The 4,391-nt window shown below is 36.6% G+C and overlaps 1 protein-coding gene across 1 annotated transcript; it reads left to right on the forward strand.

Moving 5' to 3' along the window:
- The first annotated feature begins 339 nt into the window (after positions 1 to 339).
- LOC129731007 (AN1-type zinc finger protein 5-like) lies at positions 340 to 1,302 on the forward strand. Its single transcript, XM_055690707.1, has one exon. It carries the CDS (start codon positions 679 to 681, stop codon positions 1,291 to 1,293), a length of 615 nt encoding a protein of 204 aa, XP_055546682.1. The 5' UTR covers positions 340 to 678; the 3' UTR covers positions 1,294 to 1,302.
- Positions 1,303 to 4,391: the final 3,089 nt, after the last annotated feature.

The following is a 4,391-nucleotide window of genomic DNA, read 5'->3' on the forward strand; positions in this document are numbered from 1 at the left end:
CTATCAATATTTAAATTGTTATATCTCTAGCGTAGTTATGAAGTTAAGATCTCATAATGCAGATATTTTTCATGAATTTCAGGAAACTATAGTTAATCTCAATTTCGTTTTGTAATTTTAATGGGTATCAGCACCTATATGAATATGAAAATACTTTAACATGATTCTTAACTTTTTCTATACTTGAATTTTGTACAAACAGATAGTATAAAAAAGAGTGTTTAAAATCATTTTGTCATTTAGCCGTATGTGTATCTGGGCCTTAAGTACAAGTTGTAATTGCAAGCAAAGCAAGCTCTGTATTTTCTACAGTATCATCTCCCAGTAAACCAGTAACTTTAAAATATCTGAGAGCCATCGAAAAATTCGTACTTTATTCATAAACATTCCATCATTCGTGCGAAGAGGGCGCTAAATTTAACGAAACCAAAAAGCTGAGAGAGTTTACTGTTTCAGTTGATATTTCATTTTTTGGTTTTAGTTCAAGTTGAGTGCTTTTGTTGTTTGCACTGAGCCTCCGAATAAAACAGTAGAATAACCGTAATTGTGTAACAACGTTAGTTTACTGATACGGCAAAATAAACTCGTAGTCGGCTTACTGGGCTTGAGCAAAAAATCAAGAAAAACAAATTACCTGCTTACTCTCATTTGCTTAGAAGAGAGAAGTGACGTCGGTTCATGGTAAAGTTTCGAAACAAAATGAAGCGTGAGTCAAATTCTTTGCAGCCGATGTGTAGAGCAGGTTGTGGTTTCTACGGTGATCCAGCACAGGACGGATTATGTTCAGTATGTTACGCGGACTCGTTAAGAAAAAAGCAGCAACAATCATCTGCCTCTTCTGATTCCCACAACAGTATTGAAACTGTCAACTCGTCGCAAAGCTTTACCGGTATAGCAGTCGCTACAGCAACTTCAGCGCCTGCAGTAGCGTGCGCCATCTCAGTTTCATCACTAACAGTAACAAACACCGCACAGCCAGCAGTTCAAAGTACGCTCTCTAGTTCCGAAAATCAGAAGCAAATCGATAACAATAGTGGATCAGGCTGCAGTCAACCTAATACCAGTGAAGATACAGACGATGAGACAGACAGCAAAAAGAAGAAGAATCGATGTATGACTTGCCGCAAAAAAGTTGGACTAACTGGTTTTGATTGCCGTTGCGGTGGTCTATTCTGTGCGATACATCGGTACAGTGATAAACACGACTGCACGTTCGATTACCGAGAGTTCGGAGCGGCGGAAATTAGACGTAACAATCCGGTCGTGGATGGAGAAAAGATCCAGAAAATTTGAACACCTTATTCAATGTCATTTTAATGAGATGTAAAAAAAATAAAAATAGAGAGAAACATGCAAAACCCTTCCAATTATTACTAAATGCAAAGCGAAGCCTTTATTATTTACTAAAATGCAAATTATGTATAAATTATCTGAAATGAATAATATTTTTCGGATTCCAAAGCTTTTTTATCTTGCGTACTTGTCAAATCTTCAAAATAAGCTAAAATAACAGACTGGTAATTAATCTCCCTCTCACTTAAAACACGAACTTATTCTCAGCTCACTCTATTCAACCCATACCAATTTTCTGTACGGTAACACAAATTGCAGACTTTTCGACTACATATCATACCAACAGTATTCAAATAAGTATTTCCCAGGACCGTATAGCGTAATAAATCCTCACGAGTCCGTGCAGATTTGGTTGCTTGCGACAAAGTAATCCCACCTGCCACCGTAGAAGAAAGAACAAGCGGCAGGGTGATACTGTGTCCCGACCGGAATCCACCCACCCTAGTTACACACGACCATTCTTTCTGCTTGTCTTTATGTAGTGATGTCCTATTCCCACCGAGGGTTGACTGTTGCTACTGCCTATACACACCACACCGCACGATGATCCCCATTTGGCCATTCCTCCTAGCCAGATAATCATTATGTACCTTGCTACTGCTTCTTGATTGTGCAATTAAGTAGAAATTAAAATGTTTTCAGTGTTTCGTCTCTTAATTAAGGAAAAGCAAGAGTAGCATCTACATCTATTCATTTGTCCAACCCACCCTGAGGGTGCTACCACACCCTATCAATAAGTGGAAATAGGGACGAGACGAGTAAGAATTCACAACGAGTTGGAATATTTTTTTATTGATAGGTGGAAGATGACACATTAGATAGATTACGTAACTATATACAGTTAAAAGGTTTCATTCCAGCAGAGTTGTTTATTAATTTGCAATACCTATTGAGAGCACTACAGTTAAGAAACACGGTTTTCGGATTAAAAATATATAAATAAAAAGGATGCAAGGATACAACAAACAACAGACAACTCAATCGTTCTATTTCATATTTTTTTGCAATTGTGCCATTTTGGTTAAAATAACAATTTCTTACTATTAAGTAACTTTTTACCCATTGCACTAAACTTTTCACAAAAGTAAAGTCTCATTTTATTCACAACACTCTTACTTCTCCTATTTCTCGACTTGGAAGTGCTAACGAAAATTACACATTCACTGTGACACGATGTTCCGACGGAAGAGAGTGTAAATTATATGTTCCTAAGAACTCTGAAGTTGAGTGAGTTCTGGTGTTTCCCTTGTGAACAAGAAAATTCTTTGAGCATTCGTCTAATTAAAGACTCATTTAGTATATCTTCGAGTGTGCTGTTTGCCGTCTGCCTGTGAATTTCATTGACTTGGACTCAGAGGTATCACAGGCGGTAGAGTGGTTTGGAGTTGGTTTGAAAGTTAAATCAAATTCCCAGTTATACGAAAGACTTTGAGAATTCGAAATTCACATTCCGATCAATTTTCTAATAATCTTACAGCGTAAGGCTAGGTTTAACCAAAAATCGAATTTAAAATGATCAATTATTAAAGTCACTCAATCAATCAATATTTGATAAATATTATGTCATTCAGCCACTCTCTACGGGATAAAAATTCCTAGAAATTAATGTACAAAACAATCAGATTAGATGCAATAAATGGTTCTACAACAAACTTCAACGCGCCATTGCCATCCACCCAAAAAATCTGAACAATGCAGCAATTACTATCGCTAAATTAAATCCGTTGCATAAATTTACAATACACCTCCATTGGGCACGCAGTACCCGACGACGGTGGCTCACTGGCACAGGAGAACTCATTCGCCAGTACTTTAACGGTAGTTCGAAGCTTTTTCTCCCTACGTGCGGAATCAGAGGTATGAGCCACTTGGGTCAAGGTGTAATTAAGCACAAAAGCAAAAGGATAGTTCGAACCGGGAGCAGGAAAAAATATGATTCACGATCTACAGTCGTCATCTGTATAAGAACCTAAATTAATCCACCTAGCAGTCAGACCCAGCCTTTCTCATTCAAACTTATATCAAATTGTTATGAAGTTTTCTATTTGTAAGCTTGAGAGATGACTCGTTCGTATGGCACTTTTTATGTTCAAATAAGTCGTGTAATATTTAAGATAATGTAATTTCGTTGTTTTATTAACAATTTAATACATAACGGTTGCTTAGTTCGATTATAATCAAATGAAATGGGAACGTATAGGGCAGCCAATCTTTGAAACCACCTTTTAACCCTTAACTAGCCCGTTTATCTGATAATACTATTGATCAAATCGGTTGTGTACTTTCTGACATAATGAAGTTTCGTGATTTTCACAATTCGCTACATTACAGACGAAGTTACAGTTCGATTACAGTAAAATTCAATAGGGTGTCATGAGTCAGCTAGACCTTTCATTTGACACTAATTTCGTGAAAATCGGTTCAGCCATCTCTGAGAAAAGTGAGTGAGTTTATGTATTCTTCAGAATATGTTTCTTTTTATAGCTACATTTCACATTTCTAAACAAAACAGGCAAAGTAATAGTCCGATTGCAAAAAAATCAATAGGGTCTTATGGGGTATCTAGACCTTTCATATAACACTGATTTTGTGGAAATTGGTCCAGCCATCTCTGAGAGACATGAGTGACATTAAACAGTCTTCATAAGACGTTTCTTCTCATAACTTTTGAACCACATATTCAATCTATATAAAATTCAAAAGTTAAGGATTTTTAAGATAGCCCGTTCAATTGATACCAATTATATTGAAATCGGTTGTGTGGTTTCTGAGATATTGATGTTTCGTGACTTTTACATTTTTAAACATAACCTCTAAAATAAAAATCCAATTACAATGAAATTTAATAGGGTCTTTTGGGGCAACTAAAACTTTCATTTGCATATAATTTCATTAATATCGGTCCAACCATCTCTGAGAAAAGTGAGTGAAAATAAAAATCTGCACATACACACACAACCACACTCACACACACTCACACACACACGCGCACACACACACCACACACACACACGCACCCACACACACACACACCCACA

Source organism: Wyeomyia smithii, chromosome 3, assembly GCF_029784165.1.
Source record: "Wyeomyia smithii strain HCP4-BCI-WySm-NY-G18 chromosome 3, ASM2978416v1, whole genome shotgun sequence".
NCBI classification, from domain to species: Eukaryota; Metazoa; Arthropoda; class Insecta; order Diptera; family Culicidae; genus Wyeomyia; species Wyeomyia smithii.

What these genes read in the sequence shown, in the direction of transcription:
- LOC129731007 (XM_055690707.1), top strand. Translation starts at nt 679, where the DNA reads ATGGTAAAGTTTCGAAACAAAATGAAGCGTGAGTCAAATTCTTTGCAG.